This window comes from Vigna angularis, chromosome 3, assembly GCF_016808095.1.
Source record: "Vigna angularis cultivar LongXiaoDou No.4 chromosome 3, ASM1680809v1, whole genome shotgun sequence".
Taxonomy (NCBI): Eukaryota; Viridiplantae; Streptophyta; class Magnoliopsida; order Fabales; family Fabaceae; genus Vigna; species Vigna angularis.
The window spans coordinates 19926664-19942202 of NC_068972.1; the positions used below are offsets into that span (position 1 = coordinate 19926664).

At 32.6% G+C, this 15539-nt stretch overlaps 1 protein-coding gene across 1 annotated transcript; it reads left to right on the forward strand.

The window, feature by feature from the left end:
- The first annotated feature begins 5229 nt into the window (after positions 1-5229).
- LOC108325617 (uncharacterized) lies at positions 5230-6588 on the forward strand. Its single transcript, XM_052874502.1, has 6 exons — positions 5230-5337; positions 5471-5527; positions 5694-5835; positions 5929-6027; positions 6104-6202; positions 6295-6588. Exons 1-6 carry the CDS (start codon positions 5230-5232, stop codon positions 6465-6467), a joined length of 678 nt encoding a protein of 225 aa, XP_052730462.1. The 3' UTR covers positions 6468-6588.
- The last annotated feature ends 8951 nt before the right edge of the window (positions 6589-15539 follow it).

The following is a 15539-nucleotide window of genomic DNA, read 5'->3' on the forward strand; positions in this document are numbered from 1 at the left end:
ATGTCATCCTTGAACTTCCCATTTCCCTATTATGTCTTCTCTTTTTGTTCATCTCTTCTTCTCCTTTGGTTCTATTTATCATGTGTACTATTCGGTTTTTATGTTTTAGTATGTGTTCTTATTTTTTTTTCATTAAGTGAAATTTTCTTTTCCTCTATAGCTCCTTAAAGTGCACTTTCACAACTAAATAACATTGTTATCTTACTGTCCAATGAGAATCTTTAAGGAAATTTCTTAATAACCATAAACACTATATAATCTTTAAAATAAAAATAGGTATTTATTATTAGCAGACATATTTACAAAAGCATTACATAAATAAATCTTTTATACAATTAGAAATGTGTTAGGCATATTGGATATTGCATGTACTAACTAAAAATTTGTATTTTCTACATTATTACACAAATTTATCAATTAAATATTAATCATAATCAATTAAATTGTGTCTGATTACATATATGATTGCTTTGGTATTAGTCAATTATGTTATACTATAATCGATTACTTCACTATTTTATCTTATTTGTTATGTTTGTGTTTCGTTCGAGAATAATCTATCAAACTAAGTTTTTAATCGATTAATATACTACTATGAATGGTTTTCACACCATGCTTTGATGAACTCTTAATTGCATATTTATTTCAAATCTCTTTTTCTCACGAATACTCTTTTCAAATTTTGAACTCTTTAAACCTCTTTCTCTTTACTCTCTCATCGTTCTCATGCTCGTAAGAAAACTCTAGTTTCTTTTCATCTTTCACATTCTTTGTTTTCATTCTCACTCTTCATCTCCAATGGCATCTTCATCATGCCCCAAGGTTTCAAATACACAACAACCAAGGACAACAAAACTTCACATAGTTTTGGAAGGAGATATCACTCATCACTCACAAGTAACTTAATCTTAACTTTTTATCATGATGATGGATTCAATTTTCAAGACCTTGTTTGCTCTTAAAAGCTAGAGGTACATCTCCAACTAAATGGTAAAATTTACCCCATCTAGTTAAAGTGTTTTATGAAAATGTTGAGATGATAGAGTGAGTTATCACTTCTAGAGTAAAAGGTGTAGATATTGTCTTAGATGACGAGATTTTGACATCAATGACCAGGTTTAAGTTAGGAGGAGAAAAAGTTACTCCAGGTTTTGAAATATTTAATAAACTAGTTGTTTTCCAATCCTGTCTTAGGTACCTTGAGCCTAGAGATTACACTCTTTTTAAAATTAGGGGAATGAAAAGAGATGATAGGTTGTTAGAATTTTCATTGCTTGGATTCTTTTTCTTAGGAGGAGTAACCATGCCCAAATAACAAATGAATACATATACATCATATATTCCTTCAAAGGTCATATCCATGCAAACTGGCATGCAATAATAGTTGATAATATGCTCAAATCTATCTGTCTGCCTCAGTACCCTTTGCCATATTCTATTTTTCTGTCCAAGGTTTTTGAAAATTGTCATGTTGATCTAAGGGATGAATCCTTTAATATCATGAGTGCATCAAATAAAATTTAGAAACCTGCCATCTTTATCCTATTGGGTCCGATCTATAAAGATAATCAATGATTTTTCGAGATAAACCCCATGAGGACATTGCTAACTATGTTGACCCTATCAATGTGGACAAAGCCTATGTTTCCCCTATAGTGAGACCTAGAATGACTTTGAGAAGGTAATATTGAAACAATTGGATCACATTTTTAGTTGGTAGAAGAAGAAGCATAAGCACTATGCTGCCAAATTTGATTCATTAGATGAGAAGATTCATGTTATTCAAAGGAGACTCACAAACACCACATTGGTAATATAAGTGAATCTTCTAGTCTTCCCTCACCAGATGATGGAGACTAGAATCCTAAAGAAAACACTGATGATGATGATGCAGATGCCACTTCCTTTAGCTTCTAGGTTTGGATTATTTTTCTGTGTTTGTTGTATTTTTGTGTTCTTTTTGTTGGTGTATACTTTTTTTTGAACTTTTGGGTGATTAATGTCTTGTATTTGAACTTTTGTATTTGGATGAACCGCTAAATTTGGTTGAACTATTATGTTGAACTATTTGGGTTGCATTACTGCTTAATATACTCTAATTTCACATTTTCATATGACATGCACACATTCTTATATTGTCACACTGTATATTTCTCTATAATTTTTCCTTGTTTTAATTATGTCCAGAGGGCAAAAAGGTTATGTTATAAGTAGGTTGACCATCATCAAAGAATGAGGAGATTGTTACCATGTTTAAGAGAAGAGAATTGTTGTTAGGAATCACTCACTAACTGTTTTTATGATGTATAAGTCTCAATAAAGATGTGTGTCTTAGATAGATTAGCATTAGGCTTAGTCTATGTCATAGCATCCAAAAAAAAAACTCTTTAATCAATGTTAATCAAATAATAATCTATTAATATTAATCTAGGAGCGCTTTTTATTAAATTCAAAATAAAATTGTAAAAAACTGACATTCTAATCGATTAAAGTAAAACATTAATTGATTAGGTTAATATAACTTGAAAACTTGATTCACTTTGCATTTAATCAATTAAGTCTTAACATAATCAATTAATCACTAGTACAAAAATAGCGTATAACGTCACACGTTCAACGTCCAACCACTGAATAATCAACGTTAAAAATGAGCGGTGACATTTTTGTAAATAAATGTAATTATTAAACGTCGTTTAAAATTGTAATTCTACGTAAAAGATATAAAATGTCGAATGCCCTTTAAATTCGACGTCAAAAGATTAATGAATTCAATAAAAATTTGAGCGGGAGATTGAAAATTTATTCACTTTATCTTAGCACGCGATACCCTCTTCTCTTCTCAAATTTTTTTGAACGAAGTTTGACGAGCATCACATGTAATCTATCTTTCATTTGATACAAATGCATGTTAATTAACTACTTTATGTATGATTTTGGTTTATTTTAACCGATTATTTTCATGCTCTTGTCCTTCATAGGCGCATTCTGCTTTCTCTCTTACTGGTGACGAAACTTTATTCCGATGAACCCACCTTTTGAAGGTTAGTTTTTGTTTTCGTTTTGAAGAACTTATGTGTTGAACTTGTTTGTTGTTGTTTTGTTGAACTTGTTTGTTGTTGTTGTTTGGCTGAACTTGTTTGTTGTTGTTTGATTGAACTTGTTTGTTGTTGTTCGATTGAACTTGTTTGTTGTTGATTATTATTGTTTTTTGTTGATACTACACTACACGTTCATAGTTCATGCTTTATAAAATACCAAAAACTAAAATTTGTTGTTTTTATGATTTTCAGGTTGTAAAAAAATTGACAAAATTGTAAAAAAGAATCACAATTAATTAAAAAAAATTGACAAAATTCGACATTAACATTAACGTCGTATATTGAGAAAATTCGACGTTAATTTAACGTCTCCTGATATAACATCGTTCGCGACTTCGACGTTAAAAGCCTAAAATATTCAACGTTGTACGCGATTTTTGTACTAGTGAATCCATTAACGTAGTAAAAGAATGACTTTAATCAATTAAATACTTAACCTAATAGATTAATATGTACTTCTTTCAGTTTTTTTTTTGCTTGACAAGGAGCATTTTAATCAATTAGCTTGTCAAATGATTCATAAAAATCCTTGTAATGTGTTTAAAACCTTGAAAAATTCAATTTTATTTTAAAATCATTTCAGCTCTCTTAGTTTGAGTATTAGTTTGGTTCCTTTTTTTTAACAAGGTCTTAGTTCTAGTTTGACTTGTTCCTTCCATTTTCTTGGAAAGTGTTTCTGCTGAATGAGACCGGGGAAACTTCTGCTACCTCCGCCCGGAAACACTCCTCTACTTTCGATCGGCTCCTTCTTCCTTCGCTCCTAACTCTCACTTCCTCTCTTTCCACGCTCGTCCTCCACGCAAAAGGGTTGACCTGCAGCAAACACTCCGACGCTCAAGTCAGAATGGGCTTTTAGCAAGTCTATGTAATTATCACAGAAGAAAGAGTTTACCTTCTCCTTTGACTACTATTTATATAATTTCAGAGAATATTCCCCATTAATTTACCTTTTAATGGCTTTCAATGCATACTTTAAATACTCGACAAGGACCGTTACCTCATTAACTACACATTCATGAGCATTCAACTGCTGTCTTCAACCCGCAATTTTACATAACTGCCCGATCGGATACGTTGTGCTTACGAGTTCCGATCGGACATACCAGGTTTGGAACACCCGATCGGTTGTGTCCAAATCTTCCCGGTCGGTTGTCCACCTTCGGTAGTAACAGAAAGAATAGTAAAATATAGAATACAAAAAATATTTTAAACTAAAAGCAATTAAAAAGAATAATAAGTATCAAAATATAAAAAAAAAAGTATATAGGACACTTATAAGCCATAATAACAAGCGAGGCGAGTTGACGTATGTTGGCCCTTTCATTTTGTAGTTTTTATGATTATATGTTAATATCTTAGAAATTTGATTCGATATTGTATTACCATTGGAAAATAATTTATTAAAAGACGACACAGATAAGTGATTGTAAAATTTATTAGTTTGGCATTGTTTTTATTGTTTAATAACAAAAACAAGTTTATTATCATATTGTAATTATTATTTTTTAAGTTAATTAAAATAATTAATTTTATAACTCTTAAATAACATATATGATAAAAGGATGCCCTTACATCTAGTCTAGAATATGGAAATAATTCTAATTTATTGATGATTTATAAATTTTGGAATAAAACCAATATAAAATGACAGTTGATCATTACTTTTGCGTCTATCATTCATCTGAATTGTAAACAATTTAAAACAATTTAATTGTTTTTACAGAGTCAAAGATGTATCTTACAAAGACTCCAACTCCACGAACTTTTTTAGCTTTCTTTCTCCAAAATACTCGTTTTTATCCTTCTTGGCATTCGTCCTTCGTAAAGTGAATGAGGTTTGTACTTGTAGAAGATACTACTACACTCAAGTCAACCTTAAACCTTAACGGAAAGTAAAAGTGTAATTAAGTAAACATAAAAAAGTCACTTCGATCACTATGATATCTATAGTATGATTTAATATTGATAGGCCTTTGTTTTAATGGGTCTGAGCTTGGGTTTAATGACCCATTTAGCTTGACTGAGTGTGCTACATTTTAGAGTAGGCGATACACTATTAGCTCTGGTGAGATGACATGTACTTGCTTAATGGTAATCAATGAGTGTGTTTAAGTATGTAAGTACTTAGGACATGTTTTGTACTGTGTTGTCTTGGGACGAGATCAAAGTTGATGGTACTAAAGGCTACTTGGTCATATGCATTACACTAACTTTGTTGGTGTTCAAGTTAAGGAATATAGTACACTAGCCTTCTTGGCGTTCAAGTTAAGGAATATAATTACGAGTTCTCACTTTACCCCACACCTTTTGCTTCTTCTTTACACATTTAACCATTGTTCTACATTGATGCTGCCCTTTATAACTTACAACAGGTTTCAACTTTCAAAGGCGTTATTCCAAACTCTCGTTTCCAAACACCACATGTGCAAGTGAGTTTCCTTCACATCTTCTCTGTTGTGATTACAGAATCACGTCATGTTAATGTTATATATGCATGTTGTCATCCTTTCTGGTTTAATCCATTTTCAATAACAGTCATTTATCATTCTGTATACAGTTCTTGTGATATATGTTAATAATCCCCCCACCTTTTAGTTTGTGACTTTATGGCTTGTGGTTGAAGTGAATCCCAAGGTGAGAGTAAGATCACCAGAGGAAGAAGAAGAATGTGTTTATCCAGAAAACGACAATGGATCTTGGATGCTTTCAAAGTTCATCGAGTTACTATACTTTGAAGGTAAATTGTATTTGATTTGATGTTTATCTCTTATACCCTTGCAAATTTCTTTTCTTGGAATGTCTTAAAACACGAAATTGTTGTCTCTGAGAGAAAAAGAGAAGAACGAGAGGGAATGTGCAGCCTCAGTTTCGAAAAGCACTAGGGTTTGTCCTCAGCATGTAACAATGAGATCCACCCCTTCAACTAAAGGTTGAGATTTTCCCTGATACATCTCCTTAGCACTGGTTCTTTGAAGTAAATTTGGATGATGGTTGAACTTGCACAGGAGGAGTATGGAAGAGTGTGAAGAGAGTTGGTGAAAGTCCAAAAGAAAATGCAAGAGCTTCTTGTGTTATACGGCCACGTGCAGTGTTATCTAGTCCTGGTAAATAATTGTCCTTAATGCGAACATGTTCATGTTGTGAAAGTCAGGGAATATTGTAATAAAGGATTTGAACTATGATTTTGGTTTTTCAGAAAATGATGGATTAATTGGAAGCATGAATGAGTTGAAGAACAGTACAAGATCAGGTAGAAAGGAAGATGGAAGAGGGAAGAAGGGAGGAAAATATTTGGAGAGGGAGGAATGTGAGGCATTCAACAAAGGCAAAGCTCCTTTAAAAGCAAAAGTTCACTTTAGAAACCTTTGATGTTAAGAAGAGGTGTAAGTGAAAGCACTGACATCAAAGAACTTTCATTGAGTTTGGCTTTTATGAATACAATTTCAAAATAGTGACCCTTATAAAACTGAGATTTGGTGCATTATGCCAATAGAGTGTTGTGTATTTTGAAAATTCTGATAATTTTTTGTAATTTTTGTGTGAATTGACAATATGTTAACCTGTTTAATTCGAATTTTTTTCATAAATAATAGATTTAAAATGAAATTCTCCCAGTGGATGGCGGTGAGCCTATTTCGTATTTGGTCAGATTGATAGGCATAGCAGTGAAAAGGGTGTTGAGGAGCGTTTGGTTGCGGAGCTCGACAAAGGGCCATGTTTCTCTTCAACAGAAGTCTCTCCTCTTCGTAAAGTTTTTCATAATTGTGTGTTGTTTGTTTGGAAACAATGGAATTAGAGGCCAGTCAATCAATTTAAAGATAAAATTTATGCTGTTTTTTTAAAAATGTTTGTGAAAATTTGTGAATAATTTGATTTATATGATAATTTTAATAGATTCATATATAATATTATTATTTTGCTTTAATAGTAAAAATTAATATTTATTATTAGGAAAATTTTTCTTTAACAACTCATTTTTGCCAATTTTTTGACAACGTCAAGTGTCGGTATTTGATTGGTCCATTTCAAATAATATTTTCATTAATGAAATCTTATGTAGAGGGTGTTTTGGGAACGAGAAAAGGGGTTCATCTTCTTCCTCTCACCAACTTGAAATCTCTCCCTATCTCAAAGCTTTCTCTCATGTTGTCTCTTGGTTGCCCGTCGTTCTCACTGACCACCGTGACCTCTCCCAATGTTGCTCCACCACCATTGTAGCATTCTGCCTCTCTATACCTCTCTCGCGTTCTTAATCAACGAGAAAAGATATCTCCTTTCTCCAAAGTTTGGGCTTTGTTCAGTGCGAAAAAGAGTTTTTCGCAATATCTATAAATAAAATAAATCATCCATCTAAAAAAATGGAATAAATCTCATAAAAACACACCCAAAATCATCCAAAAAGACATAAAAAATGACCTTGGAGAATAAGTTCTTACATCAAACAAGTCACGTAATTTTTTTTACAAACGAGTAGTTAGCCCCTAATAATCGATTAAAAGGACTCTGTAATCGATTGCCAAGGCATAACTTGGGCAAAAATGGTCATAGACTTCACCACAGACTGCACTTCTTTAAACACTTGAACCAACTTGTCCTAACACCAACATTGGGTCTTTCTTCACCATAGACTACCCAAACCTCAGTTTCCTCCCTCTACTCACACTTAAACACTAAAAACAACTCTCATCCACTGAATAAATATGAAAAAATAACGTAAAATTTCTTTGGCTACCTATGTGCCCACAGCGGGCTCCTACAACACAGGTTTTTATACAAAATCAGAATTTTGTTCGTGTAATCGTTTACAGGATCCTTGTAATCAATTACAACAGTCAAAATGGCCTACACTTGATTACTAAGGCAAAATTTGAAAGGTCTTTGAGTCTAGATTCCAACATAACAAGAATCAACTCATTTGGATTTCGGTGGAGAAAGTTATGAGCAAAACAACCAACAAAGGTCAGAGTTGGCAGGAATGAATAAAGCGTTAACTTTAAGGAATAAACTGTACCTACTTAGATATACAAAAATTACAATTAGTAGTCATTGGAAAGCTTTTTGAGTCTACTTTCTAATAAAAAAGAATCACATCATTTGGAGGTCGGTGGGAAAAGTTATCCTTAAAATAGCAAGCAAAGGCCAAATTTGACCGCATGTTAACTTGGTCATGACACCAACATTGGGTCTTTCCTCCACCAAAGACTGCCCAAAACCCAATTTTCTGGCTCTACTCACACTTAAAAATTAAAAAGAACTCTCATCCATTCAAGAAATATGAAAAAATAGCGTAAAATTTTTTTGGCTACTTATGTGCTCACAGCTAGCTCCTACAGCACAAGTTTTTGTACAAAACCACAATTTTGTTTGTGTAATCGTTTGCAAGGTTCTTGTAATCGATTACAATGGTCAAAATGGCCTACACTTGATTACCAAGACATAATTTGAGAGGTCTTTGAGTCTAGATTCCAACAAAACAAGAATAAACTCATTTGGAGTTTGGTGGATAAAGTTATGAGCAAAACAACCAACAAAGGTCAGAGTTGGCAGAAATATATAAAGCGTTAACTTTAAGGAATAAACTGTACCTACTTAGATGTACAAAAACTACAAATTAGTAGTCATTGGAAAGCTTTTTGAGTCTACTTTCAAATAAAAAAAAGAATCACATCATTTGAAGGTCGGTGGGAAAAGTTATCATTAAAATAGCAAGCAAAGGTCGAAGTTGACAGTATGTTAACTTGGTCATGACACCAACATTGGGTCTTTCCTCCACCAAAGACTGCCCAAAACCCAGTTTTCAGGCTCTACTCACACTTAAACATTAAAAAGAACTCTCATCCATTCAAGAAATATGAAAAAATAACGTAATTTTTTTTTGGCTACTTATGTGCTCGCAATTGGCTGCTGCAGCACAAGTTTTTGTACGAAACCACATTTTTGTTCGTGTAATCGTTAACATGGTTCTTGTAATCGATTAAAATGTCCAAAAATGCCTACACTTGATTTCCAAGGCATAATTTGAAAGTTCTTTGAGTCTAGATTCCAACAAAACAAGAATCAACTAATTTAGAGTTCGGTGGAGAAAGTTATGAGCAAAACAACCAGCAAAGATAAGAGTTGGCAGAAATATATAAAGCGTTAACTTTAAGGAATAAACCGTACCAACTTAGATATTCAAAAATTACAAATTAGTAATCATTGGAAAGCTTTTGAAGTCTAGTTTCTAATAAAAAAGAATCACATCATTTGGAGATCGGTGGGAAAAGTTATCATTAAAATAGCAAGCAAAGGCCGAAGTTGACAACATGTTAACTTGGTCATGACACCAACATTGGATCTTACCTCCACAAAAGACTGCCCAAAACCCAATTTTCAGGCTCTACTCACACTTAAACATTAAAAAGAACTCTCATCCATTCATGAAATATGAAAAAATAACGTAAATTTTTTTTTGGCTACTTATGTGCTCACAGTTGACTCCTACATCACAAGTTTTTGTACAAAACCAGATTTTGGTTTGTGTAATCGTTTACATGGTTCTTGTAATCGATTACAATCTCCAAAACTGCCTACACTTGATTTCAATAGCATAATTTGAAAGGTCTTTGAGTCTAGAATCCAACAAAACAAGAATCAAGTCATTTGGAGTTCGGTGGAGAAAGTTATGAGCAAAACAACCAGCAAAGGTAAGAGTTGGTAGGAATATATAAAGCGTTAAATTTAAGGAATAAATAGTACCTACTCAGATGTTCAAAAATTACAAATTAGTAATTATTGAAAAGCTTTTTGAGTTTAGTTTCTAATAGAAAAAGAATCACATCATTTGGAGGTCGGTGGGAAAAGTTATCATTAAAATAGCAAGCAAAGGTTGAAGTTGACAGCATGTTAACTTGGTCATGACACCAACATTGGGTCTTTCCTCCACCAAAGACTGCCCAAAACCTAGTTTTCAGGCTCTACTCACACTTAAACATTAAAAAGAACTCTCATCCATTTAAGAAATATGAAAAAATAACGTAAAATTTTTTTTGGCTACTGAGTTGGCAGGAATATATAAAGCGTTAACTTTAAGGAATAAACTCTACCTACTCAGATGTTCAAAAATTACAAATTAGTAATCATTGGAAAGCTTTTAAAGTCTAGTTTCTAATAAAAAAAGAATCACATCATTTGGAGGTCGGTCAAAGGCCAAAGTTGACAACATGTTAACTTGGTCATGACACTAACATTGGCTCTTACCTCCACAAAATACTGCCCAAAACCCAATTTTCAGGCTCTACTCACACTTAAACATTAAAACCAACTCTCATCCATTCATGAAATATGAAAAAATAAAGTAAAATATTTCTGGCTACTTATGTGCTCACAGTTGACTCCTGCAGCACAAGTTTTTGTACAAAACCAGATTTTTGTTCGTGTAATCATTTACATGGTTCTTGTAATCGATTACAATCTCCAAAACTGCCTACACTTGATTTCCAAGGCATAATTTGAAAGGTCTTTGAGTCTAGAATCCAACAAAACAATAATCAACTCATTTGGAGTTCGGTGGAGAAAGTTATGAGCAATACAACCAGCAAAGGTAAGAGTTGGCAGGAATTTATAAAGCGTTAACTTTAAGGAATAAACTGTACCTACTGAGATGTTCAAAAATTACAAATTAGTAATCATTGGAAAACTCTTTGAGTCTAGTTTCTAATAAAAAAAGAATCACATCATTTAGAGCTCGGTGGGAAAAGTTATCATTAAAATAGCAAGCAAAGACCAAAGTTGACAGCATGTTAACTTGGTCATGACACCAACCTTGGATCTTTCCTCCACCAAAGACTGCGCAAAACCCAGTTTTCAGGCTCTACTCATACTTAAACATTAAAAAGAACTCTCATCCATTCAAAAAATATGAAAAAATAACGTAAAGTTTTTTTGGCTACTTATGTGCTCATAGCTGGGTCCTCCAGCACAAGTTTTTGTACAAAATCAGATTTTTGTTCGTGTAATCGTTTACATGGTTCTTGTAATCGATTACAATGTCCAAAAATGCCTACACTTGATTTCCAAGGCATAATTTGAAAGTTCTTTGAGTCTAGATTCCAACAAAACAAGAATCAACTTATTTGGAGTTCGGTGGAGAAAGTTATGAGCAAAACAACCAGCAAAGGTCTATATAAAGCGTTAACTTTAAGGAATAAACTGTACCTACTCAGATGTTCAAAAATTACAAATTGGTAATCATTGGAAATCTTTTTGAGTGTAGTTTCTAATAAAAAAAGAATCACATCATTTGGAGGTTGGTTGGAAAAGTTATCACTAAAATAGCAAGCAAAGGCCAAAGTTGACAGCATGTGAACTTGGTCATGAGACCAACATTGAGTCTTTCCTCCACCAAAGACTGCCCAAAACCCAATTTTCAGGCTCTACTCACACTTAAACATTAAAAAGAACTCTCAACCATTCAAGAAATATGTATAAAATAATGTAAATTTTTTTTGGCTACTTATGTGCTCACAACTGGCTCCTGCAGCACAAGTTTTTTTACAAAACCAGATTTTTGTTCGTGTAATCATTTACATGGTTCTTGTAATCGATTACAATGTCCAAAAATGCCTACACTTGATTTCGAAGGCATAATTTGAAAGGTCTTTGAGTCTAGATTCCAACAAAATAAGAATAAACTCATTTGGACTTCGGTGGGGAAAGTTATGAGTGAAACAACCAGTAAAGGTCAGAGTTGCCAAGAATATATAAAGCGTTAACTTTAAGGAATAAACCGTACCTACTCAGATGTTCAAAATTTACAAATTAGTAATCATTGGAAAGCTTTTTGAGTCTAGTTTCTAATAAAAAAAGAATCACGTCATTTGGAGGTCGGTGGGAAAAGTTATGATTAAAATAGCAAGCAAAGGTCAAAGTTGACAGCATGTTACTCACTCAAATTGCCTTTGGTTACTTATGTGCCCACAACTGGCTCCTATAGCCCAAGTTTTTGTACAAAACCATATTTTTCTTCGTGTAATCGTTTACAAGTCCCTTGTAATCGATTACAAGGCACAAAATGGCCTACACTTGTTTCAGGACTTGAACCAACTTGGTCTTGACACCAACATTGGGTCTTTCGTTCACCATGGACGACACAAACCTCAGTTTTCTCCCTCTAATCACACTTAAACACTAAAAACAATTCTCATCCACTGAAGAATTATGAAAAAATAACGTAAAATGTCTTTGGCTACCTGTGTGACCACAATTGGCTCCTGTAGGACAGGTCAAAACCACAATTTTGTTCGTGTAATCGTTTATAGACTCATTATAATCGATTACAAGAAGCAAAATAGGCAACGCATGCCATAGATGCAATGAAAATTGGTGATATCATTATTCATGGATGATAGTCAATTACATTGGCCACTTTGTTTATTCACATTCCAAACAATAACACATCTGACAATGATAATAACAAAGACATTAAAACTTCAATTAACATTAACAATAACCAACCGAAGTAAAGTTTCATCTTTTATTTCATTAAAAAAATTGGGTTCAATAAACTTATTTGTTCATCTATATACAATTTTGTATTCCTTTCTATAACAATTTGTTACCAATGAGGAGCATTGGTAAATTTGAAGATAAATGATTTTGATGATGTTGCAAGAAGATAGATTGTTATAATTGTTTTAAAAGCACTTTGTAGATTATAAATGTATTAGAAAAGGCTTTGAACATGTAATACTTAGAAAAATTCGTACTTCCAGAACTGTTACGTATTTAATAGATTATTAGAAGTTATAATCGATTATCCTGAGCTTTTCTGAAAATCCTCGTTACTCTGGAATAATCGATTATTACTCCAAATAATCGATTATCACTGGTTCTGATGGAATAACCGATTATTCCTCAGGATAATCAATTATCACTTTTGAAAAACCTTGTAACGGACTCAAATAATCGATTATCACTAACAATAATCGATTATCTGTGGCAGTTATAATCTATCTCTGCGAACTCAGACTAATTGGCTATATAAGGTTGTTCCAAAACCCTTAGAGGGTGAACAGCTGAGCTTTTTAAGAATACAGTTTGTTTGAGGAAGTTCTAAAAAGCTAGTTCAAGTGCTTTGCCTGGTCTCGTGAATAGGAGAAGCTCGCGTTTCGTGTGTCGATAGTCGGAGCGGTTCTCTTCGAGTTGGCAAGGTGGTCATCTTCCGGTTCGTCTATCGAAGGAAGATTTTAATCTACGCTGTTCCGGTTCGTTTGTCGAAGGAAAGTGCAAATTACCCGCTTTTGGTTCGTTGGTCGAAGGAAACACCCTTCTGGTTCGTTCGTCGAAGGAAGGTTTTTATCATTCTTTTTATTCACTCTATTGTAAATCTTTAAACTGATTTGTAGTGAAAACGTTAATCACTTTTTATAGTGATTAACAACTGTACGTAGATTCTTTTGAATCGAACCAGGATAAAAATTTTGTGTTGAATTTTCTTACTCTCTATACTCTTTACATTTTATGCATATCAACTGTTTGATAAATTTTCTCTAAAAAATTGATTTTCTAAAACTGACCATCTTAAAACGAGTTTGATCGAACACGCTTTCCGCTTTATTAATTTATTCTGCTCCGCGACTCTATAACGGTACCGATTGTTCCGACACAATTCAATACAAAAATCACTTGTGTTTCGCTCTATTTCTTATGTATGGAGTTCTAAGCGCCTTGCTCTTGTAACGCTTTCGCGATCTGACCCTCACAAACCTCTGCACATTGGGTTGGTTATTGTACATGCCTCACGGGCTTACAAAGGCAGTATTCATGTCAGATTATGCACTAGGCGTACTTTTTACATTTCTCCTTTTATTCTTCTCTTCAAAGTACAAAGATACTTTGTTGAAAAAGAATAATGGAAGCACAACTGCATCAAAGAAAACAAAATAAGAAAACTGCACAACCCAAAAATGGTAACAAAAATTTTTAATAAACAAATCAAACGCCAAAGAACTAAAACTCAATAGTCAAACTGATAATGCAAATAAAAAAAGACAAAAACTCATTTACCTTGCTCAAACCACCAACGTCATTGGAGGATTTCCTTTCGCACTATAACGTCAACCGGAATGCTCAGATCTTGAAGATGAAAGGAAACCTTTTGGTTCGTCGGAGCCGAAGGAAATTTGGAGCCAGGAGGGAGGACGACGAAGATGACACAAAGTTGAAGAATGCCAAGGATTTTGCAAAACGGCGAGAGGCGAGAAAGAGGAGAATGAGAAAATGGAAAGAGAACGGTGAACAAAAACGAAGAAGCACAATCAGGAGAGATAAGGAAATAAGGGTACTTTTGGAATTAAGAAAAATTGAACCCTCAACCCATTTCGACGTCAGCTTTTTATTTAAATAAATTTCTTCAAACGAGCCAATCAAATGCTGACACGTGACGTTGACAAAAAGTTGTCAAATTTTGGTTGTCAAAATATCGAGATCCTTATTATTATTATTTACTATTATTATTTTGGTTTAATTACATTTTTTAATTTTATTTTTGTCTAAAAATATCATATTGGTTTTCTAATTTATTTAGTTTCATGGTTCGATCTGTGAAAAATTGATAAAATTATATCATTTTCATTAATATAATGTCACGTATTAATTTGTAATTATTTTTAATTTTTTAAATTTTAGGAATTTTTTAAAATTTAATGTCTTTTTAGAAAAGAAATTGTCATGTGTCATTATAAAGTTGTCATGTAACAATTGTGACGGATACAAGTGACATAATTTCAATTTAGTTTTAATATTTAATTTTTTTATTCAAATTTAATAACAATTTATGTTAAAATAAAACAATAATTTGTAACCAAATTTATGTTTTGGTCTAATACATATTATTGGACTCCTCTAATATATATTGTTGAATTCGTCATATGAATAACTTGTCTAATGTGTATTTCTATATTGGTCTGATCAATTCATCAACAACTTGTCTAATCAAATCATTCCTAAAATCATCTAATCGACATATGAAATTATTTGTCAAATATATATATTTTTTATACTATTTTAATTAGTGTATTTAGAGTCTCTTCTAATGTGTATTATTAGACTTCTGTAACATTTTATGCAATATACTCGTTTAATAAGTGTATGTAAAAACTTGTTTGATGTATATTCCTAAACTCGTCTAATCAATATATTGATAAACTCTTCTAGAATGTATTAGTAGACTTATCTCATAAATATATGTACATATTTATATAATATGTATGATTAGACTCATTTAATCAGTATATGTTAAAATTTTTCATTATAAGATCCATATAATCATTGAATGAACAAACACATCTGATGTCTAGATTTATTTAATCTTATACTAAAAGACTTCTTTAATATATTTTGTAAAGTTATTATATACTAGTTTGGAAAACGAGATCCGCGAAGGTCATTCTAGTAAAATAT

Coding starts and splice junctions, on each gene's coding strand:
- LOC108325617 (XM_052874502.1), top strand. CDS start 5,230: ATGTTTTGTACTGTGTTGTCTTGGGACGAGATCAAAGTTGATGGTACT. Junction 5,338..5,470: donor TGTTCAAGTTAAGGAATATA/GTACACTAGCCT, acceptor AACTTACAACAG/GTTTCAACTTTCAAAGGCGT. Junction 6,028..6,103: donor ATCCACCCCTTCAACTAAAG/GTTGAGATTTTC, acceptor GAACTTGCACAG/GAGGAGTATGGAAGAGTGTG.